Below are 24,488 nucleotides of genomic sequence, written 5' to 3'. Positions count from 1 at the left end.
CTTTGTAGCCAGCAGGATAAACACCTATCCATTTACATCTATAGTGAGAGTCTGCTTGGAAGATTCTTCTTGAAAACGATTTTGTCTTTAATGAGAACAGATGAAGAATGTTATCTTTATTTGGGCATCCCAGTACAGTAAAAATCAGCAGGCTTTTAGCCCTGAAGCAAACCGTTTTGTATTTTTTTCAGAATGGTCCTGCTAGCATCTCTGTTCTCACATCATTTCCATGGAGCTATTATTAACTTTTTTCTTCTCTACACAGTCAAGATTCTGAATGTTCTCATGCTTATTTTTCTTTGATATCAGAAATCCTTTTCCACTGAATTGGTACATTCCTTTTGCTTTATTTTTTGTCCTTAACAACTGCTTGTTTTAATATCTTTCATTGTAAACTGTGTTTTCAATAGCTGTCAGCTTTAAACTATAGGACGTATTTTGATTCTTTAATGTGACCTATTTCAAAATAACAGGATAATATACAACCCTTATCCCACATTTATGAAAGCTTTTAGAAGAGGACTTTTCTTTATTGATAGCTTGTTCAATATATGCTGTAAAATAAACACAAGCTACTCTAGCGTAGTTTTTTAATGCTTTGCTTTTAGAATTTTATTCCCCCTACATTATATTTAATTCTTGTTTTTGTTTCAATGACTGATTTTTACATTCCATTTTTTTATTTTTATTGTACTTATCAGGTATTATTCTAGTAGGAATGAAAAGATTGCATGCTCTTATGAGAGAAAACAACTGCTCTGTTTTGATTTGTTTTCTTTTCTGGCTAGTGGGACTGCAGTTAAAAGAGATGTGTGTGATCTTAGATCACAAAAATACCCTCTGAAACCTCAATAAAATGCCATTCATAAGGAAGATTTTATTGCTGTTTAGAAAATACTTTTTTCAGCCAAATCGTGCAGGTCTCTTGAGCAGAGAGTGACTGGCTGTGTGTGATCTGTTCACAGGGTGGTTGGCTCATGATTTGGAGTTGAAGGTAAAAAGAACAGCACTTTTGGGAGTTCTTCCTACACTGCTAGGGCCAAATTCAACTAACTCAGCATGTAGCAGGGAGAAGGAATCCACACTGAGGCCTCATCAACCATTTTACAAATGTCATTTTTGGCTTTGCATCTGTTTGCTCAATTAACAAAAGCAGAAGAAAAAATACAACAAAACAAACTTATTTGTTGAACTACTGAATACTGTTATTAAGGTCATAACAGGTCATAAGGTCTTAAAGCATTAGTATTTTTCTTAACAAAGGTGTACCCCTATCATTATTTTACAGCTCTGTTTTAGGGTTTGCTCTGAGTTTGTACTTTTTAAGCTCTTAACTTCAATAAAAATTAAAGCATGCAAGGTTTAAGGTTAAGGGTAATTATAGAACTTGATGTTGAATTAATATGACATTTAATCTCTGAAACCTGATTTCAAATTTATCATCAGTTATGAAATTATGGTATGTGTTTATTATTTTCATCACAAAACTTACTTCCTACTAAGTAGATTTTGAGAGTTTAAATAGTTGGGAAGCTGCACTTTAGTTTTAAAAGAGTGGTGTGATTACGTGTTGCAGATTATATCTACAACGATGATAGAATAATAGATGATAGAGATGAATGAAAACATGCAGTGCAATAGATACTTAGCTGAAGCTTTTTGATTCAGTCTTCTCTTTAGCATGTTGTACCTGGCCCTGTCTAAAAGTGAACATTTGTGTTTTTTTTTAATTCATTATGGACTTGTTGAACTAAAATGAAGGATCTCCTGTTAATCTCTGCTGTTTATCCCTCGATTATAGCCAGTTCATTAAAGCATATTTTTCTTTTCTTCCAATTGTTTTGAGAATACTAAGACAACACTTCACTACTGTTTGTGTGTAATTGGGCTGCTACCTCCTGACTGGAGAATAGCCTGCTTTATTCTATGTTTTTGTTCAGTCAAGAGATTGAAAGGAAAAAATCTATTTTCTCTGAAATGGAATAGCTTGATAGTGCTTAGAGTATGCAGTGGAGACACATGTGCTTCTCATCTTTAGTAAAATCTCTATTTGTTCTTGTATTTATTACATACCTTTCTTTAAATTCACTGGCTGTTGATGCTGCATCATTTCATGAGGAAAATTATTTCCATGTTTCTATAAATGTGTGTTCCCTAGAGATCACTGAGAAATAACATTTCACAGTGGAAGCACCTGTAACATTCAGATTTAGTGTGTGTAGTTTTGATTACATTTTTTAGTTTTCTGCTAGAATGAGTCAGAGAGCTTAGAACAACAAGATGAAAAGCAAACTTTAATACATAATATATATTGTATTATTTTATTAATATGTATTATGTATTAATGCATATCATAATTATGCATTGTATGGAGAAATACAGAAGGTTGGTTGTGTTTGACAGTTGATGCATTTGCCTCAGAGAAGCTTGGACCTGAGTTTGAAGGCCTTTCGTTACTCAGAGAAATAGTGTTCCAAGGTAGCATGTTGGTGCTGTTATCTCTGCTGCAGGCTGATAGAGTGATCTGGTTAGGACTTGCTTACATCTTCCCATGAAACATACCATATACCATTAATAACTTGTGCTATCTCACTTTTTAGAATGTGTTATCTATAAGCTTTGTGTATTGCTTGCGTGTCAGGTAGTGGGTTTCTGTTAGAGGTGGTTTTAAACAATATAAGGGTTTTAGACTGTGTTTCTGATTATACAGAGTTTCTCCAACTTTTGCCTGATCTATATGCCATGTGCTTCGCTTTCCCTATCTTCCCATCAGCTGTTTCTGGAGAAAAAAAAAAATTGCTCTCTTTTTTTTTTTTTTTTTTTTTTTAAGCTAGAGACAGAGGTGAGATGACTAGCTTGCTGAGCACCAGAAAGCATCCATTGATACCATGTATATGATTCATAACTTTGAGGAAGGAAGACAACCCGTGTAGAGTTGAGATCTTCATCTAGTATTTGACTTCCCTACCTATTGTTTCAGACACTGTTAGGCCCCTGTTCTGAAAATTTGGGGTAAGGTGGTTTCCCATAGCCTTCCTGGTGTTCTTGCCCCCTCCAGTGCTGATCTGAACACTCACTTTGTTTTAAAAACCCAAATTTCCTAGCTTCAGGAAATGAAGTCCACCCTCTCCATCTCTTAAAGCCACCATGGGACTTCTTGACTCACATACAGCAGACCAGTTAAATTCACAGGGTCTGTTAATATTTTCATTGGCATGTGTTAGCTTGTCATATAAATGTCACAGAACAGCAAGAAACAGTGCAACAAAATGATGAGAGGTTGTTGAAGGAGACTCACAAGCAGAAGTCATTGAATGCTGGAGTTAGCCCAGCTCTGCATCTGAACAAAAGCAGCTCATTGAAAGTATGTTGACTGGACTTTTATCTCAGACACAAACTGGAATAGAGTTAATAACATTAGACCAAGCTGTCTGAAAACTGTAATCAAATTATTGTTTCCTTTACTTCATAAGTTAATGCACCTCTTTTTTAACAGTAGTAGAACTACTCTAGAAGCTGGGATTGTTGATACTGCCCTACAAAGCAAAGGACCAGCCACAGATAATGCTTAGGCTCTAAAGAAAAAGTCCAGATGTACTAGCTTTCATATAGATCTTCGGCAGTATGTTACTTCCCTGATCCTAATTTTTCAATAAGTAAGATAGGGAGCTTTGTTTGAGCTTTGGCAGCTTTGCTTTGACTGTCAATCAGACATGCAGCTGTGGTGATGAGACTATGTGATGTGGTCAGTCCTGTTTCCTACATCGCTTATTTAGCTTTCATTTATCATTTTCTTTTTCTTGAGGTTAAGCAATTAACCTTTCCAAATGCTGCCATTTTTCTCTGTGGTTAGGTGATCTTGTAAGGTAAAGTGAGTTTTAAGCAACTAAAAGCTAAAGCAACACCTTTGAAAAAATTTTTTCTTATATTCTGTTTTAAGTAGCATTTTTGGGAATAGTTCCTCCTTTCCTTCTATTATACTTTCCAAAATGTAAACATTTTTATTTGTGCACCAAAACTGTACACACAAAAAAATCAAATAAAAAATCCCACACCTCAGCTATATCACTGTGCTTATGATCTTCATTCATTGCATACAGGCATTTTACATTTTTTGTAATGTTGATTTTATACATATACATATATATATATATATATATATATATATATATATATATATATATATATATCACCGATTTGAGATATATATATATATATATATATATATATAGCACCGATTTGATTACGCTGAGAAGCAGTGTGCTTTAAAGCCAGTGAAGTTCCTCTGTCCATCAGGATTAGTAGCTGCAGCAACTGTGGACTGTCCTGTGGGTGGTGGTAATGCTACATCAATGAAGGCTCTAGCTAAACACGGTATTTCTGACATGGCTGACTGACAGTATGTCTACTTTTTAATGTAGAAATATTTTCCAAGAACCAAAGCAATATGAATAAAACAGGCAATATCTTTAGATGTGCATGAAATCAGTGCATTTTTTCTTAATACTTGCATTCATTATTCAGAATACAGTATGTATGTGCATTTTATTTTGAAGATAAGCTTCTGTAGTGGTTGTAATGCATTGTAAATGTATACTTACACTTGGATTAGTACAAAAGCAGTTGTGGTTTAGGTATATAACTGAAGGACAACATTAAAACTTAATTAGAAAATTCAAAATTAGCTTCTGCATACTTTCAGTTAAGATTTTGTCACCTTCTGTTTCACAAGAAGAACATCTGAAATTACCTCAGAAAAGACAGCCAGATGAGGATAACAACTTACGGTACATTAACATGTAGCATGAAAAATCCATATGAGGAAAGAATTAACAGCTATATATGCTGGTGTGCATAACAGTAAAAGATGATGAGATTAGTATTAAAATGCAAAAATATTCAATTTAGCATGGAATAAATTCATTTCATTAAAACCTTAATAAATAATAGGGCCTGTAAAGCAATTAATCTTACCGGAATTGAATCTTAAAGGAATGAAAAATATTCCAAAGCACTTGCAGGTAGTAAAGTGAATTAGATCAGTCTTCTTTCCACTTTTCAGGAATACTTGATTCTCCATTGGTTTTCCATTGCTTAAATTATTCTCCCCATGTAAAAAGTTTTTGAAAATGTGGAATCTTCTCATTTGAAAATTTTTATGGTTTATTTTGAATATTTTAATTCACTTCCCATGGTGTTTAGGATAACAGCAATTCCTCATTGCTAGAAATTCAAAAATTTCACAAAGAAAAAGCATGGATTTTTGTTTGTTTGTGATACAGCTTTATCCTTCACTTAAGAAAATTAAATAGAAATAAATAGTTATTTTCATTGTCCAGTTTCAGAAATTTTACTTTTTTTTTTTTTTTTTTTTTTTTTTTTCCCAGCAGGACTATCACTTAAATTAGGCACCTAGAATAAAAGGTTGTAAAATTATTAATTCTGAAAATCTTGGCCCATCTTTAGTTGAAAGACTGCGGGTTGTGGTTGTTTTTTTTGTTTTGTTTTTTGTGTTTGTTTTTTTTGGTTGTTTTTGTTTGATTGTTTTTTATATTAGAAGCCTGATTTTGATTCTACTTTGTTTTCTCCGATAGATCCATTCTACCAGTGCTTGGCAAGACATATTGCAAAAATGGAGAAAGATTCTAAGCACTGGAAAAGATTTTTTTCTTTTGAGTGCAGAATATTTTTAGGAGCCATACCTCAAAAAATGTTGTTATCCAAAATTTTGGTCTAGCAATGCCACGACTACCCGGCAGTGAGATAAAGCTGTAGATACGTGTATCATTTGAAAGGTTCATTCTCCAACTTTTTGTTGCTTTTTGAAAAAGGAACAGAGTGATGGTTGTATCCTGAATATAAATTCAAGTTTCCAAAGAATATGGCAATTACAAACATTACTATGAGTATTATAAGCACTAGGTAATTTCAAGACTACATCTTTTAAACTGCTTTAGGAAAGCTTGAATTTGTCTCAGAATATCTACCTAATTGTTAGGAAGACATTAATTTTGGTTCAGACATGAGAAGGTATACATAATAGCACAGATCCTTATAATTACTCCTTTCTTTGAAGTGCATATTTTGTTTGAAGACATTTTTGGACTGTGCAGGAGATGATCTTCCCTATATGTGTTTTGATCAGGGTTATAGCTTTATTAATATTGTTTTCTCTTATCTAACCAGTAGATTACAGTAACAAATACGATATTTGCAGCAGATGAATCACATTTTGCAAGTATATCAAAAATACTTACTTCCCTTACTTTTAATTTAGATGTTGAATAAAAATCCTTATGTGGAGCTGAATGTGTCAGGCTTGCATATTTTCATTTTCTGTGTTAACTTAGCTGTACTTTCTCTGTTTATTTTATAGGACAGCTAGAGCCGTGTATTGTACAAGCTGAGCTGGTGCCAACATAATATTTCCAATAAGTTGTTTAATCACTGAGCAAGTCTGCTTTCAAACTGGGCAGTGTGCCCATTACCAGTGTGTAGCACTGGGTTAGAGCAACTTAACAATTACACTAGTAGTGTTTAAAAAGCATTCTGACTCGAATCAGCTGTAACTGTTGGAAAAGGTAGTTAAGTATGCCAATAATTTTTTAACATCATCAGAAAAGGAGTTTCCTTTTTTCTTAGTCTCTGGAGGATGTCAGCACTTTTTCTCACTAATAGAAGTTTTTTTTAGCACCAAGGAAAATTTGCTATCTTTGCAATTTTTCCAGCTCCGGTTGCCCTACATTGCAAAAAGCAGAGCTCAGTGTTGAAACTACATTTCTGCAAGAATTTAAAGCACTGAGTAGCCATATGCCACATAATTTGAATATATATATATATATATATATATATAGTGGAGATATGTTCTTGATGATACTGTTGTTACGAGTTCTGGAGAAAATATTAAAGCAAAGTTGTTTGTGATCTGTTCTAAAAGTATTCTGAAATACAGAAGAAACATTCTTCCTTCTCTGTGTGGATAACATACCAGATAGGAAGCTAGTATATCATTCTGCTTTCTAAACAGTAAATTAAAGAGCTGTCTCTACTACTTGTATGATGTTTTGGGGAAATCTTGCAACCAAAGAATCTGTCTTTTATTCCAAAATCCAAACTCCAGATATAATTATGGAGAAAAGGGCTGAGGAAGCAAAGCTAGCCTGTTTTGTTTTGATTGGACTAAAAGTTTAAACTTAAGTTCCCTGTGGTCAGGAGGCTGAGATTAAAGGGCCTGTAATTAGATTCAATACTCCATGTGTCTTAATGCCCAGAAAGGCCAAACCCTGTCTGCAGGCAATGGTAGTTGCCAGGATCATCAAAAATAATTCATAGATGCAAGTGAAAAGGAAATTATCGTGCATTCTGAAATAGTTTGCTCTTACTTGCTCTTTCTTGGACCTTTTTGTAAAAAATAATAATAATAATAATAAAATTCCTCAAAATATTTAGTAAACAAGTAGAACTTGAGCTTGAAAAGAAATAAATAGCTTTAGTTCTGGAAACAAACTGCCTAGGTCTTGTAGGTACTCTTCTATGTTTAAATCATGTTGCAGTAGTTTTTCCTTTCAATCCTCCTATTATCCTTACATTAGATACAGTGGTAGCCAAAGCAAAACAGACTATTAGATGTGTGCATTTTTTTTATATGCACATGTGTATGAACAGAGAAAATATTTCTGTGTAACCCATACCACATAGTCATAAGAGGACAAATGTGTCTTTTGATTAATAGGTTATATACTATATAATCATTTTAAGGTTCTTTTTGCAAAATTTCCACATTTAAGTTAATAGTAGTGAGTAAATTGAAGCGTTCTTTAGGTTGACTTAACAGTTGAGGTTAACACTTGAGGATAAACTTGGTTTTTACAATGCGTGCAAACAAAGTCACCACATTTGAGGGTACCACTTCTCATCAGTACAACTCAAAAGCACCAGGCCTGACTGGAAGTGTACGCTGGACTGCATTCTGAGTATTCTTCTCTTTTACAGGCAAGTTAAAGATCAAAATAAGAAGGTAGCAAATCTGAAGCACAAAGAGCAAGTAGAGAAGAAGAAGAGTGCACAGATGCTGGAGGAGGCCAGGAGACGGGAGGATAATCTTAACGACAGCTCCCAACAGCTTCAGGTAACATAAGAATTGAATAAAAGTAGTATGGACAATCAGCCATAGCTACATCACTCCCATATCTATTTTCGTAGCTGTTACATACGAGTTTGTTATTCATTATTTAAAAGGACACATCTATCCCACAGCACTTCAAAGAAAGAAGCCTCCCCATTTTCTTCATAGCTTATTCCATCTTCAGAAAAAGAAGAAAGGTTTCTGCCAACTCGGTTATGAAGTGTATCATTGAAATAGTTTGATCATTTTGACATTGAGTTTGGTGTGATGTTTCTTCCTTCACTGCTCTTCTAATAGCATTTTTCTTTAGCTATTTTGTGTGTTTTCCAAGCTGATATTGCCTTATATTGGTGCCTCTTCTTCAGCAAATGAAAGATAACCAAGTAAGTATTTTTATAGTAAATTGAAATTGTTGTGGGGTAATTGAAGGACCTTGTTTTCTGTGTTTACTCAGCCTTGCTTGACAATGAAACCCTACTCCATGAATTCTCAGTATGCTTACTAGACAGTTTGCATTATTTTTGAAATCATAACATGCTCCTGCCCCTCAGAACTAACTGGTTATCTCAAATATATCTAGGCATATGAAAGTCACCACTATGAAACCAAGTGAAATATTTTTCAGTCTCCTCTATGTTGATGTCAGCTCTAGATGGTTTATCAAGCAGTTAAGTTTTCAAGTGTTCTCAGAGAAATGTTAAACTATTACCATGAAATAAAACAAAGATCCCATGATGCCAAGAGATAATAAATATTTCGCCTGTGATTTCTTGAATTTACAAAAATAATTTTCCTATTGGTAAGTGAAAATAAACATGGAAATCATAATCTACCTTTAAGATCTTTTAAAATTGTTTTCTAAATCCTTAGAGAGCAAGCCTTCTCATAGATATTTTCTTTGTTATCCTACATTAAATCCTGGTTCTTGTTACCAGCTATGTTTCTTACTACATCTACGCTAAGGACGTAGAATAAATCCTAAGAGCTCACTAGCAGAGGCAAATCCCCTCCTTAATTTAAACAGATACTTCTTTACTCTGTTCTGTGGAATTCCGGTGGGGTGGTTTCAACTCTTCAAGAACTTCTGAAAGAACCGCAGAAACATGTGTCCATGTGGAATGCTCTCAGATGCAACATTTTGTGGTTTTCCCCCTCAGTTCAAGTCCTACATGTGCAGTGCACTGAAATAGTTAACTTCCAAGTGTATGAAAATGATTTCATAACTACAGACTTTTATAAAAGGCTGGGATGTGGGTTTTCTACATCTGCTAATGGGTTTTGTGGCTGTAATGCTATGGCAATCCACAAGGCTCTTGTTATGTGACAGCTTCAATTGAAATAACACAATCCTCCTTGTATTAGCAAAATATCTTAAAATTTCTAAAAATAATCTAACATTTGTTTAGATTTCTAATCTGTATTGTATAAATCTATATTTTAAGTTTGAAAAGGAAAGTAGTACTTGACATCTGTCTTTCAGCTCTATGCATGTTGTATTTATCAGGTGATACTATTCCACAAGATCTTTTTTTTTTGATGTAGTACTTCCAGTTTCTAAAATGCAAGGCTTTCTGTTACACAAATGGAATGCATTGAAAAAATAGCCTGAAATTTGTTCTCTCACAGCTCCTGTTAGCATATTAAAATTGCCCTTCTTTAGAACAATAAGTTATGTGTAGTTGTACAAACACTTTACATAGAAATGGACAGACAATGATATTCGGGTTACTGAACTTTAAGTCCTGTTAAAATTAGTTAAGTTTTAAGACATGTTTCTGATACTTCAATGAGATTTTATAGCTTTGGTGACAGCAGTGAGACAGCTTTTACTCGGAAATTGTCACGTTAATGAACGGCACTGCTTTGTATCAGAGTTGTTTAAGAATGTACACTTGTCCTTTGAATGTACTATCCAATTCTTTACTTGCAAAGTGTTTTAGCAGTAGAGATATCATAGATATAAAACCAGGAGTAGCATAGATAGCATAAACTTGCTGTAAATATTTCCTCTTTTTAATATCAATGTCAGAATAACCATATTAAATCTAGAAACTAGACACATAACAGTTGTCTCTTTTGAGGAAGCCAAGTTTGATTTTTTTTTCTTTTTCTCTAGTGTTATTTTGTTGTAGGTTGGAGGTCTAAAAGGGAAGGTAAAGTTGAGAACAAATATGTCAAAGTGTGTAATTTCATTATCTTTACCCTTTTACATTCAGGTTTTTCCAATCAGATATTTCTATACAGCAATATGCATTTTTTCCACTTTGCTTAGGCTGTGTTTTATTCTGCACTGGTGTCTTCAGTAGTTCTGCTGCTTTCTCTATAATCATATGTAAGTATTTCTGAGATAAAAATAGATGTTAACAAATGCAAATAAGAACTTAAGATTGAAGAAACATGTGATACTACAAATTAAAATGAATAAGTTATCATGGTGTTAATATTACTTGACCTTTGCTGGTTCCTTTTCTGCTTTTGTGAACCTAATTGTCCCATTTGGGTGGGCTCAATTTTAAAGAGTCTTTCCCCATATTCAACATAAGGCTGAAGGGAATGCTTTCATTCACGGATGAAAAAGGTCTGTATGCTCTAATGAAAATATCAGGCTATGGTAAAATATGGAGTGTTTAATGACAAGTGACAGGTTCAATAAAAACTCCTTCCTTTAGAAGAGCCCTCTGCTTATAGCCTCCCTCTCTCAAGGATTTCAACATTTTGGTTTCCTGGAAGTAAAATTTACCCAGGACCACATTTCAATTTGTTAGTTATGGAGACCTGTCTTCTCTAAAGACTCTAAAGGGCACTGCTTTCTAATTGATTACAAAAAATTAAACCTGAGAGGAACATAGATTTTTTTTTATGCAACCATTGTTGGCTTTGGGGTCAGGACACACAAGCACCAATTTCAGATAATTTTGGTCTTGGTGGTTTTGGCTGGAATTAATAATAAGACATTATGAAATGCTTAAAAATATATGATCTGCATGTTCTTTGGTTGACCGTCTGCAATCCAGTCAAATAAACACGCTCCCAAGCACATATTCCACTCCTCCTCTCTCTGTCCCTAACAGGCATGTGGTTTCTTTCTTCCTGAGTCCAGTAACAAAATGTTCGTTTATTCAGAAAGCTCTGATGATGGAAATTTGGTATTTTGGGGAGTGGGGGAAGAATGAAAACCATAATGTCTCAATTCTAGTGAGCAGGATAAATGGGTTTCCAAATTTGTCTTTTCCTCCTGGGTTCCCTTAAACCTCAATTCTCCAGGGATCTGAGAGGTTAACGAGTGTCTGGTCTATAAACAGGATAAAAAAAGAGGCTCTTGGGCTGGTGTAGAAAATTTTTGCTTCAAGAAACTAAAGCTTGGCTATTGTGAAAAGGAAGTGATATGCTATCTTTTTGTAGAGAGGTAACATTTACTGAATTTTCAAGATACTTGAATGGGAACTTGAAACTAATATTTGGAAGGTAGTATGTGTATTTTCGTGTGCTATCCCTCCAGCATCTTCCAGAGTTTTCAGGAGGAATTTTCAAAATATTTTGTGGCTGGAGTTGTCTACTGTTGTATCTATATTTCAGCAACTATCCAGCAATCAAGCAAATTGCTGCTGATGAACTGCATATCCATAAGCTGTGTAAAATATATTTGGATGCTTTAATACACAACTGTAACACTACATAAATTTAGTAATTGTTTTTTTTACACACCTACATTTGGATAATTTAATATGTAGTTCATAATCCACAATTTATATGCAAAGAGGCAAATATATGCTTTTTTTTTTCTTGTGATTATATAATTCCTTCATGTATTGAGTATTCAATAAGAAGAAATATACTTATTGTGAAAAGAACTGAATTACAGACTAAACAGATTTGGAGTTTTGGGGGGGAACCTTTTATTCAGTTATGATTTTACCTTTATAAAATGGAATAGTAATCAAATTACCTTCTCACCAAATGAACCTTCTGAATTTTTTACATATCAGGAACTGTTTGTAATGAGGCACCATAGCATGTACATACAGTTGGTATAGAATTCAAAACTCTGGAAAGCCAAGTGAAGCCCAATGCATTTGGTCTTAAATTACTGGTGAACTTCATCCTCACATGCTGTGATTGAATTTTGAGGGTAGGTAGCTGAAGTGTTTTAGTCTGATCTGTTGATGGTAACATGGCATGATGGAGAAGATGGTTTGTCTTCTTTCAGTTGTTAGTAAAGAGAGATCATGCTTCCCTAATTAATCAATTAACTTGCTTTTGGACAGTATATATAAAGCTACTGAAGAAACAATTTAAACAGATTTAAAGAAAAGCTCTCCAAACTTGAAGTTCAAGATTTCCTCCATAACTTAGTAGGTATCATCAGCTTTGAAGCAAATTGGTTATGCTAGGTAAAATGGTGTTACATGTTTTTCTAGGATAAGTGAATTTCAAGTGCTGAGTTCCTGGCTAATTTCTCTTCCATATAGACCGCTGACATATCGAATTCCAACCTAGCCTGCCAGCTAAGTGGAGTGTACTTTCTTTATCCGTTGGATAGTACAGCTCAACATGTTAAGGCCCATGAAACTGTCAGATACTCAATTTCAGCCTGGTAGAAACCCATTTTTCATGCCATCTTGCATCTACAGGTTTTATTACAAAAAACAATCTGACCTATCAGACGTATTTTCTCACTGAGCTCAGGCCCACCTTTGTGAATTACTCAGATCAAAATGTTCTTTCTCTTTCTCTTCCTCTCCCAGTACTTTTCAGGTGCCTCCTCAGAAAGAAGTCTGGGCCTTAGTGGATCCACTGTTAGTGGATAGTTCTCAGTGTTGCCCAGCTTTGAAGGTGTCATTCTTGCCTGGGTCTGACTAGACGTCATTATCACATACTCAGGTGTCTCAAATCTCATTAAATGGTATATTCAATTCTAGGTTATCCTTCTGTCCTCTAGAACAGAACCCCAAGCACATAAAGCATTGAGAGAATGTGAAGTCCCTTTGCAATTCAGTTTTTAAAAAATTCATTGGCATTTTTGAAGGGCTAACTTTTCTTGTTAGTCACTGTATCATTCCACAGCTTACCACAAAGGATGGAACTTAACATTGTTTTGAGTTCTTTATAATAAAGCAAAACCATGATTCTAAGTTCACACATAGTCTGAATAGGATTTGTACTGTCTGGCTTCCAGTATTACACAGAACTTTTGTTAATGAAAACACAGCAGATATGAACAAATACTTAATCTACAGGACAATCGTGCTTCATAAAAATCTTAATGGATGACTGTATGCAAATTATTTCTCCTTTTAGATTTGGGCTATGCAATGGTAGCCAGTAAGTAGCTTGGGGATCAATTGACTCTCCATCCCTTTTTCTGACACATTCTGTGACAGCTGGCTATGCATTAGAAAACCAACTATGCATATGCAGTAGCCACTTTAATATGCATCATGCTTTGTTAGTGATGTAACATTCCAGTAGTAATTTTAATTTCCGTCAGCTTTTACAATATGTTACAGAAAATACAACATTCCACAAACATTGATTATTTGTAGGGTTTTAATTTTCAGCACACTGTACAGTTGTTGTAGACACAAGCAAACATTTAATCCTGGCAGATGCCTGGAGAAAAACTAGGTCTTGTTCTTATCATGTCATAACTCTCTCTGTCAAGAGAGCTTTTCCTAACTTTCCTAGATGTCTGGGAGAGGTTCCAAAAATGATGACCTTTTAGCAAAGCTTGTCATGACTTAATGTGAGGGGAAGTTTCTATTTGGGGATTACTTTGAATTTTAGCCTTTTTTCATGAATTAAAAATTCATAATTAGGCATGCCTGGATTCCAGTTGCATCAAAACAGTAGTACACATAAAAATGAGCTTCTAGCTAAATGGGAAAATTCTATTTTCTCTTTTGAAGTCGTGAAGCACAACTTTATTTCAAGGAAGATCATGAAGACTTGCTAACATTGTCAGAAGATAAACAGGAGAAGGTAGCAAAAACATCTTGATAAACAAAAAGGAGTGAAGTCAAGTTCTGCAGCATCTGCTCAGATGAGGTCCCATTATTAGGAGCATTAGTACTATTCAACTCTTGGACTTTTACACACAGATCTGAAGGACTTTGTAAGACAGTGGGTCTTCATTTCCTAAAAGGAAGCTCATCAAGACAACCTGTAATGCTCATTAAGCCTCAAGAGTATTTATCTGTGTCTGTTTATAATACTAGTTCTCCCGGTTTTCTACACAAAAGTCTGATATCTGTATTTCCAAATCACTGCATACAGACAGAGTATATGGTAGTGTGAGTGACCATTAAAAAGTGTAAATTTATCGTTTTTATATTTAACATTTTTTTCTGATGAATATTTACAAGGTCTGAATAACCTTATTGTTGCTCTTGTGTGCAGTATTGCATGTTGAAGCAACAAAAGAAATAATATACTTTTGAACAGAAAAATGATTGTCTCAGGAATGTATTTCTCTGTTGCAATACAAATTGTTTGTGTTAAGGAGGGAGATGTATGTTTTTCTTCCCACTGAAATTGATTATACATTTTTGAATATTGGAATACATATATGGCCTTATTCTTAGATTTGCTATGACAGTTTTTATAGAGATAGAATCTGTCATTTCTCTATAATTGACGTTTATGCCATTAAAGAATTGTTAAGGAATTGCCTTCTTCTGTATTTGACCAGATGAGAGCACTCCTTGCAGAGTACTTGTTACTGTAAAGTTTACAGAAACTAAGCCCGAGAACAGACTTGACATTTAGAATGGATCAGTGTCTCCCTGGACAGACACTCCACCATCTGCTCTGTTTGTTTTCACTTTACAGCTTAGTTTACCATACATTTATTATGTTCAGGCTAGATGTAACACACTGCCTTCATTTTTTTAAAAAAGATGAACCATGTTACTCTGTCTTCTTATATAATGTAAAAATGCTCTGCAGTTTTGAACAGACAGCTGGAAAAAAGTCCTGAAAGTCACTACTTACAACTTGAATTAGGCAGTCTCCCAATTATTCCAATGTTTCCTTAACTGCAAATTGAGATTTGTAGTGAGAGAAAGCTATTATAAGGCTTGAGAGTTTTTCATAGAGGAAAGAGGACTCCCTCCATCCTTACGTTTCTCTGTGATCCATCAGGAATATTATTCTCCAGACACACTTTCACCCAGTCCTTACTGCAGAAACATTAGGTGTCAGTGGAAGAAGAAACCTGTTATTTGTACTCTTGTTGCCTGTTTGGCAAAGAGCAGCATTGGTACCCATTATAATATGCCAGAAACTAAGTACTGTGAAGACTGGACTGCTGAGTGTGTGCCAGCAACCTTAACCACTAGATGTTTTTTGCAAGTTTTTTTTTTTTTTTTTTCCAAGATTAGTATCTGAGTTCAAACTCCTTTCCTAAAAACTGTCAGAGAGATTAATGTAACTGTTGACAACATGGTGTGGTTCCTGTGAGGAGGTCTCTCCTGAGAGCAGAAAACACTGAGGGCCAGATTTAAGCCAAACAATAGGAGTACATTCAAGGGGAAAAACAGCTCTCTTTTCACTTTGGTGTTTTATTTCATGAGCCTGAGAAATGGCAATAAATTTGCATTTTCCCTTTTCTTTCTTTCTTTTTTTTTTTCTTCATTCTTTCTCTGTTAGGCTTTTTTTTTACTTGCTGTGTTGAAAATTGTTTCTAACTCATCTCTGCCTGGGAATAAAAAATGTTCAATTGCTGCCACTCATTTCATAGTCTGGTTGCTGAGTAAAGCTGCAATTCTGCCTATTACTTGGCTTGACCAACAGAAAAGAAGTGGGGATAGGGTGATGCTGGGAACCTAAACCAAATGTTCATAATTTATTTTAAAATCATAATGATATACATGGATTATTTTTTAATAGGGTCTGTACCTGTGGCAACAAATGCTTCGGCATTTCCTCTGATGGATTTCACATAGTAATAAACCTGATTCATTTCATCCTAATTCAGTATTATTCCTTAATCTTGCTTAGCAAGGTGCCCAAATTGCTGTCGTTCTTAAAATACTCTTTGTTCTCCTGTAGAAATAACCCTATTCTGCCTTTAATGAGCACTTTCCCTATTGAATTTTACTCTTTAGTGAAGTTTTACACACTCTACATACATATATGAAAAACTACTCTTACTGTGATGTGCAAATATTATCTGGCATTGAAGCTTAGGCTGCAAGTCATGTACTTGTAATTGACAGAAGGCTGTGAAATACTTAGCATCAGTCCTTTCGGCTATTGAATTTTGAGATACAGAGGGATCTGAATACAGGTGGTGGGAAAAAAAAAAACACATCTCTGTATCACGTAGTCTTTTACTGATGATTAAAGCATTATCTTCTTAACATTCTAGAAAATGTCTGTTCAGTTAAAATTTGCCAGCAAATTCAGTTGAGGATGTTGTGTTTTTTTCCCCACAGAATCATTTCATAAGATCATTTAGGTTGGATAAGACCTATCAATTCTAACCCTCAGCCTAACACTACAAAGTCCACCACCTCAGCATGCCTCTAAGCTCCACATCCACACATCTCTTAAATACTTCCAGGGATGGGGACTCCACCACTTCTCTGTGCAGCTTTTTCTGTTGCCTAACAACCCTTCCTGTGAAAAAGTTCTTCCTGATATTCAACCAAAACCTCCCCTGACACAACCTGACATCACTTGTCAGCTGAAAAAGGAGACTAACACCCACTTCACTACAGCCTTCTTTCAGGTATTTGTAGAAAGTGATGAGGTCTCCCCTCAGCCTCCTCTTCTCCAGACTGACCAACCCCAGTTCCCTCAGCCACTCCTGAGTCTTGTTTTCTGGTCCCTTCAACAGCTTCAGTGCTCTTCTCTGAATGAATTCCAGCAACTCAGTTTCTTTTATTGCTGATGCTTTAATTCTTAAGTCTTGGTGTCCTTGAGGTCAGATAGTTTTCCAAAGCCAGGCATGAAGAGAGGTAGTAAAAGCTAACGGAATTTGGTGTCCCAACAACCCTCATCCGTGCCCTTCTTGTGCAGAGCTTTCTTTTCTATGCCAATCACCATGGTTGGACCTCTCTCTTCCTCCTTTTGAAGAACCATTGAATGTCCTTAAACTGTAAATAATTGTTGCATTATAAGTTCATATGTCTTAATGTCCTAGATCTATATGGTACAGTTCTTGCTTTATGTTGAGGTAATGTACCTGGTCAAAATGGCCAATGTAACATTTTCTGTAAATGAGGCTAAATTTCTGAGTTACATTAATTAATTCTCAATACTTACATAAAAGATAAACTGTATAGTTCCACAAGTATCTCATAACTATAAGTCATCAATAAATTGGCAAGTGAAATTCAGTTTGAGAACGTATTAATATGTCAGGAGAAACAATCTTAAGTATAGGTGTGCAATGGCAGGTTCTGATCTAGCTGTGTTAATACTTGACAACAATCTTGTAATTAGAATAAAAATTTTCATGAAAATATTGGTTACCAAAATTATTAAAATAAAAAACACACAACAATGTTGAGAAGTTCTAAAGGACAAAACAAAAAATATCAGTATGCCAGTAAGTACATCAGCAGTGCATTCACCTCTTGAATAATGGGTAATGATGTGTGCTGTCCACCTCAGAAGGCACATAGTGAATGTAGAAAAGTTAAAGAAAAGGAGAAAAGTTACCAACATAAGAACAAGCTTCCATTCAAACAGATATTAAATAAATTTAAACACTTGAATGTGGAAAAGAAATGAGTGAAGTCAGGAGCCAGGGAGTTTTTTTGCAACGTTGCAGGCTGAGAACAACAGATAATTTTGGAATATTTAGGACTAAAGAAAAATAATAACTATTTTTCTCCTTCCTCTGATCTACTTCAGGCATTTATAGAAACAGTAAAAATGTCTTACAAAAATGAAGAGTATCTCAGAATGTGAAGAATTTACACTTTCTCATCCTTTTGGTTTTTATACCACTGAATTGCTGTGGCAATTTTTCTGCATGCTGTGGTGCTGTTGCCTGTTCAAATCATACTATGAGTGTAGCAGTGAAAATATACCAACAAGAAGCTTTTCAAATGCTTCAATTTCAGTATTTTCAACTCATGATTTTCTGATTATGTTAATACCTAAAATTCCAGTTTTCATCTTTTTCAGTATTGTGTTTTTATCTGCGGTATCTAACTGGTTTAGTGTTCCATACTTGCATATGAATTGACTATTGCCACGCAGCTAAGTAGTCATTTAGTTCTTCAGTCTTTCTTGCCTATTCTTTTTTTAAAGATTCTGTTACTGTATCCAAGTCAGAAAGATGTACCAGTGAGCAAGAAACATCTTGGAATTCCACATCAAGATGAGGTCATACCTAACTTTGTCATGAAGATTATAGGCTGAAAATCATTCTTTAAAGGGTTTCTGGTTAGTAGCATAATTCACATTGACTTAGATGACCTTTGACCAGGATTCAGACAGAACAAAACTTAACTAAAAGTCATCATTTTCTGTTTTCTCAGAAAAGAACATAAGAAATTCATTTTTTAAATGAGCTGTTATGTTTTTCTCTTTTCTTTACCTAGTCATTTTAAAGTTGAAAAACTGTTTATTTTGGGACAGTATTAATCATTATTGTTGAGTTGCTAGCTATGTGTAAAACTGCCTGTGTAATAAACAATAGGTTAAAGTACATGACAGATTCGTTTTTTAAATACATAAACATGTTCATTTCCTGTTTTCAAATGTATCCTTAGATTTTCATGTGTGATAAAGCTGATCTGTGCAGTTATTGGTAAAGAAGAAGAGAGAAGAAAAATAAGTTTTTAATATTTTAAGCAAATATTTCCCTAAATCAGTATATATGTTTGGTTAGCAGCTGAATTCAGCATGTACTGAGACAGATCTTTTCCTTGAAATTAACTTCATTTGGTGCATCTGGCATCCAGAGGGATTGCGGGTAGGCTGGGGTGTTGCGTTCCCAGATGGTGTGAGACCCACTGATGATTTAATTCTGACATGTGAAATGGTATTGATCATCTCTTGTTTGAAGCTGGGGAGGTAGGAGAAGGCCTGCATGGGGTGAAAGTAATTACAGCTTTTTTACATTAAGTAAAATGAATAGTGGTTAGCATTTGCATCTCACTAGACTGTTAGTCCTATCCAGGAACTGATGGCTGCTTTAAAGGAAACAGTTCTGCAGTCAGAGCACAAATACAATAGCTATTCTACTCTGATGAAAATCAAGGAACGGGTATCAGAGACTAAAATGAATGTGCGAGACAGGAGGTAACTTGCAAGAATTCCCTTCTAACTTAAGAAAAACAAGAGAGTTTCAGTGGAATCAACTGCTGGGTAAACGTTTCTTCAGTGGTGGTGTGTTACTAGCATTTTTTGTCAAATGTTCAGCTATGTAAAAGAGAAAAGAGAAGCGTGCTCTTGTGGCTGGCTGTCCAAGCATGCTGCTTCCGCTGCTTTTTTCTGCTGAATAATTGAAAATGAGCAAAGAAAGGCAGGTTTTACAGCTACTGTGATATATTAGTACAATTATGATGACAGGACTGATGTTGTGAAGGAGAGTTCAGAGGAATAGAGGTATATCAAGGGAATAACTTACGGGTTCAAGCTTCATATTAATAGTGCGGTTAGTTAAAACTGTCGCTGTTTTTTGCTGTAATCTCATATGTATTTAGGTGCCTTGAGTCATAATATTGATTTGTGTATGAAGAAGAAATCTTTTTGTAGTAGCATTTCCCCAATTAGCCTCTCACAGAAAAATAAAAGAGAAACGTATTGCTTTTGCTCACTTCAAAACACTTTCACAGTAGTATTGTCAGCCTCAGGTCTCATTCCAATAGTCAGTGCAGTGACCCACCATGGTTTTAAAGAAGCATAGACTCTGTAGGTTTTAAAAAATACAAATGTGGTAATTTGCAACAGCTGAAGTAAATGTTAAAGCTGTTGGCACCCTACATGAGCTGCTAAATGGTAAACCTGGTTGTTAATATTGGCGAGGTTCTTTAGTCTGTCTAGGTTGTTACTAATGAAAAGTACATATACAAAATCAACATACCTGTCTGATTACTGCGTTTGGCATGCCAGACTTGGAGTAGTAACAGGAAAGAAGTGTCAAAAGCGTGGTAGCTATCAGTAAGAGAAGTTGCCGGTTTCTCATAGATTTAATCTCTTATGCCTTTCCCTTTTAGGCCTCTCTGTGTAATGCTGTCTGTTGGGCCTTTTCTTCTCCTTCCTCTCCATCCTCCTTCAAGTAGTATATAAATAATCTAGATTGCAGTGGAATTCCACTTCGGTTTCAGAGAGAGAGATTGGAAGTACAGAGCTTTAAGGTGGACATAAATAAACTAATATTGATTTATTAGATAATAAACTAATATTGATAAGATCCTTTGTTACTGTAACCCACAAGCTCTATGTATTTCGGATTGCTGTTGATGTTGAACAAAACTGCTGTATATATACTGGAAACACTTTTTGAAAATAACACAGCTGTGAGTGGGAGCACATAAAATATGTTGGAAGAAAAAAAAACTGAATGGCTGGCACCATTCACACATTTTGTGTACATGTATAGTGCTCAGAAACATTTCTAGCCCCTTTCAGGAAATAATGATAGGTACGAGTTTTACTAAGCACTTCATATGTGTTCAAGAAACAGACAATGTGAGAAGTTTCTCTTAACTAAGTTTTTTTCCTTGCGAAGCTTTCTTTTGATTAACTTTTTTTCCTACCTTTTGTTTCCCATTCATTTAAAGTGGATCCATTAATAGCAATATGTATCTGGGTATTATCTGTTGCAATGTGTCTTTACCATTGATATTTTTCTTGGCTTTTTTTTCTTCTTCCACGTGAATGTGTTGTAGGGAACAATGTGTGCTTGTTTTGCCCTTACAATTGTACATGTGTTACATACAGAACACTATTTACATCTTGATATACTTCAAAATTGTTGCTTTCAATATCTTTTAGTGTTAGTACCATTGTATAGCATTCTCACTTCTGTATTTGTTTTACTGATTCTTTGTGACATAAATATTTAAGAACAGAAATAAGTGCACATAACTTCCAATAGATTAATTAGTTCCGTATTCATTTTCTTAACGTGGAGAGAAGAGCATGGTGTGTTTCTTTTCTTACAGATGCCTAACACACCAGTCAGCTTCTACGTAAGTAATCTTAACACCCAATATGCTTTCCATCATAAACTTGTCATGATGTCTTACAGACATATTTTACTATCTACATATTTTTATTTTTTCATTAGTAGCCATGAGGACTTCCTTAAGAGCTGTGAAGTAGACATTCATGAGGACTTTGTGCAGGGTGGAACAGACGTATGGCTGTTTTCATTATCATGCATTTTATAAAATATGCTCAAGCACAGAAGTTAGTGATTTTCTTTCAAGTGATTGTCCGTACATGTAACACTTAAATTGTGCGATCATCCCATGTACAAGAGCAGATATTGTCAGCAGCATCTTTTATAGCTCTGCATCACTCTTCTGTGTCCTCCCACTCTGCAGCAGTGATACCCAAAGGTCAACGCTGTCCAAATACCACTCCAGTTTTCTACTACCTTTCTCTTTCAAAACAAAAAAATCACAGGCCATTTCTCATAAACTGTTGATTTCCTTTCACAGTGAATTTTAGTGCACTAATTCAATTATACTTATCATTTGTGTGTTGGAAATAATTTTTCATCAATATTCTCTTTCTGCTAGAAAAATACTTTTTGTTCTTTCTGCAACTGATGATCCGCAAGTGTACCTGTGCTCTAGATGTACGTGTCTTCTCTTTTTTTTGTTATGGTACTCTCAAGAGAATGTGTTCAACCCCTTCTGCTGTCCCTCATGTTTGTAAAGCTGTGGCTAGCTTCATCACACTTCCCTCTCAACCCCTAGTGGAATTAAATTCTTCTACTGCAATTTTTCTTCTTTTGTCTCCTGAAGTTATTTTTTCTGCATTTATGCAACTTGTCAGGCTTGATTTCTAATCCACATGTCTTATTTGGCAGACATAATTTTTCAGTTGTCAACATATGTTGTCCTAATGAATCGGTCATTCTTCATCTCAGTCCCTGATCTCACCAGTGATACGGAAACATTGGTTGAGGATCTCCTACTTGGCAGTTCTCTTCAGCTCTCAGACTTCTCCTTTCATTCAGAAACTCACGGTAACTATACATGTATATGCTGTTGGTATACTTCCAAATAAATCTTTTTTGGCTCACTTTGTGAGAGACAGGGACTTGGGAGGCAGCTATATGCAACACTGATACTAGCATTAGAAATTCTAGTTCCCATTCTGTCAAATCCACTGTTTGCTCGTGTCCAGCAATATATAAAGTACCAGCATCTCTGCTACTATGTTTTCAGAATCTTTAATATCAGGTCTGTGTTTATTTGTGGTTCATGAACATCCTTGAACAAAGCTATAAACTACCCTAGACATGCTTCCCTCATTTGGAATTTACAAAGTCTTCTTTTATTCCACTCTTCAAGACAGCATGTTTTTTTCTTTTATTGCCATATTCTTCAGCAAATGATAATGAATACAGAGAGAAACAATTCACCACGGGCATCTCCTGCTTTGGATGAGTTGCACAAGGACCCCAAGTGCTCTTTTTGAACTGTATTCTATGATAACTACCATTCAGATAATGTACTATGGTGTTCTGTCCTTCAACATTTACCCAATATGTATATGCTTGAAAACCTACTAAGTCAAAATATTTTTAAATCAGTGTAACAGAGATTTTTCCGTTTGTGAGCAACATTTTTTTTTTACATGCTTTTCTTGTTCAGATACTTCTAAAAGTAGTTTCTCAACATGTGGAACCAAAAGAAGGAAATTCACCATGTACTTTTGAGCTTTAAAGTAACTATGATTATTTGCTTCTGAAATCAAATGAGACTGTAATACCATCTTTTGGTACTACAGCATTGTATGTTCACTTCAAGGTTCAGGTCCTTCTTGAAAAGGCCTGCAGGTTTTTACAAATATTTTTTTCAAAGAAAAAAACAGTAAAGATTCATTAACAAATTGATTATCAATTGCAAAATTCTGAAGTTCAGCCTTCTGATTTTGTCATAGCATCTTTCCTTCTGGGTTTGGCAGTGCGGTAGTGCAATCAGCGCTGCAGTATTGTGTTCTTCATTTCTCATCTATGAAAGCACAAAAGGCAAAATCTGAATGATTACACATATTATGGGTTTATATGAGAATGGTCTTGCCCTGACTAGGTGATTGGCTAGTCCTAGAAATATTTTTAAGAGTCAAAAGAAGCAGTTCACTGCTTTCACAAACTGTTAACTTATCTTTCCCAAGAGCTAACTGCAGAAATCCGTTTTAATTTCAATTCAAAGAGTGAAATTAAGCAATAAAGACTTCTGTGAATCTAGTTCAAGACACGATTACGAAGAAGTTTGCCAGGATACCTCAGACTTCATTGAAGCTAAATGCTTTGGTGAAAACTTCCATCCTATTTCATGCATTTTCACAAAGCTTCATGTCAGATTACACATTACATGAATGCAGAAAAGATTAAATTGATACATTCTTTTAATATGCATCACTTGGACATCCTACCACTTCCTTCCTGAAGTGAAAGAAAAAGCCCAGAAATGTGTGTCAGTCACACCTCCTTTTCCTTTCAGGCCTTAAGACGGACACGTATTGGAATGGGTTTTGCTTACAAATCAGCTACGGGATCATAGTAATTTGTAGCAAAAATGTGTACTGGAGCTGAACTCTTGGCAATCCCACAGTGTCAACTGGGTTTTTTATTTTCGTTGTGGTGTTACCAATGAGCATAAAGGCAGAGCTATCTCCCCTGTCCTGGTTTAATTCCCTCTCTGCCATGGCCTCTCACACTTACGGAACTTGGGAACAGAGCTAAGGGAGAGTCACTGAGATGTAGGGTAGGTAATACATCTTGAAGAATCCAGGTAGTCTACAGGTAAGTAACGCTTTTTTACTTTCTTTGTAGTCACACGTGTAAGCTTCATGAAAGGAGATTGCTATGATCTATCATTCTGCAATTTTATTAAAATAAACTTGCCCTCTTTGTCATGGCTATTGTATATATGAAGCAACACAAGTTGTACTCTAATCCTCTACTTCAGAGGATCAATCCATTTTACCATTGGGGTTACCTACTTCAGCAGCATATGAAAAATCATGACATGACAGTTATCTTTTTTCTGCATTTACAACCTTTATTATCACAACCTCATCATCTGGATAGGGCGTATTTGCATCCTGTTCACGTTGAAAGACTTCTGATCTCTGTTCCATTCTAAAACTGTTATTTTGTTCCTATTTGGTAGGGTGGGGTGTTTTTCTGTCTGTTTCATTTTGTTTTGTTTTTGAGTTT

At 35.1% G+C, this 24,488-nt stretch overlaps 1 protein-coding gene across 15 annotated transcripts in view; it reads left to right on the top strand.

Moving 5' to 3' along the window:
* The window catches only part of ERC1 (ELKS/RAB6-interacting/CAST family member 1), a 302,166-nt gene that overhangs the window by 150,673 nt on the left and 127,005 nt on the right, over window positions 1-24,488 (top strand). For all 15 annotated transcript variants that reach the window (XM_068661239.1, XM_068661266.1, XM_068661249.1 and 12 more), the window contains one exon: window positions 7,993-8,128. In XM_068661239.1, the coding sequence (XP_068517340.1) occupies window positions 7,993-8,128 (136 nt within the window). The remainder of the gene's footprint in view (window positions 1-7,992; window positions 8,129-24,488) is intronic.

The sequence above is a fragment of the Anas acuta genome, chromosome 1, assembly GCF_963932015.1.
Source record: "Anas acuta chromosome 1, bAnaAcu1.1, whole genome shotgun sequence".
NCBI lineage: Eukaryota > Metazoa > Chordata > Aves > Anseriformes > Anatidae > Anas > Anas acuta.
The sequence above is the reverse complement of the archived record's forward strand: the minus strand, read 5'-3'. Positions and strand labels throughout refer to the sequence as shown.